This window comes from Penaeus monodon, chromosome 29 (assembly GCF_015228065.2).
Source record: "Penaeus monodon isolate SGIC_2016 chromosome 29, NSTDA_Pmon_1, whole genome shotgun sequence".
Lineage (NCBI taxonomy): Eukaryota > Metazoa > Arthropoda > Malacostraca > Decapoda > Penaeidae > Penaeus > Penaeus monodon.
The window spans coordinates 22,169,561-22,169,912 of record NC_051414.1 but is presented as its reverse complement, the minus strand read 5'-3'; the positions used below and the strand labels follow the sequence as shown (position 1 = coordinate 22,169,912).

At 44.6% G+C, this 352-nt stretch overlaps 1 protein-coding gene across 1 annotated transcript in view; it reads left to right on the top strand.

Annotated features, from left to right (window-relative positions):
• LOC119591773 overlaps nt 1-352 on the top strand; it is a 15,010-nt gene that overhangs the window by 14,080 nt on the left and 578 nt on the right. Inside the window, exon 8 of the mRNA XM_037940518.1 lies at nt 137-239. Within this exon, the coding sequence (XP_037796446.1) occupies nt 137-239 (103 nt within the window). The remainder of the gene's footprint in view (nt 1-136; nt 240-352) is intronic.

Here is a 352-nt window from a genome sequence, read left to right as displayed (position 1 = left end):
CCTCGCCTCGTCGCCTAGTCAATGGCTCCTACATATAAATCTGATCACGACATTTAACCAGTTAAACAAACAAAAGGCATAGGCAGATAAATATATAAGACCAGAATACCTAATTTCGCACTTCATCGGCCTTCAGGGGTCAGTCGCGCGGACGACCTGCAGTACCTGTTCGAGTGGTCGTGGGGGAGCCTGGGGAGGGACGTCGTCACCACCACCTGGACCAACTTCGCCAAGACGCTGTGGGGTCACATTTTTATTGAATTTATCTTAATCCCTTTTATTTAAATTTTTTTTTTCTTGTAGGATTTGAGATTTTTCGATTATACGGGTAATCCAAGTGAAGCATCACGTA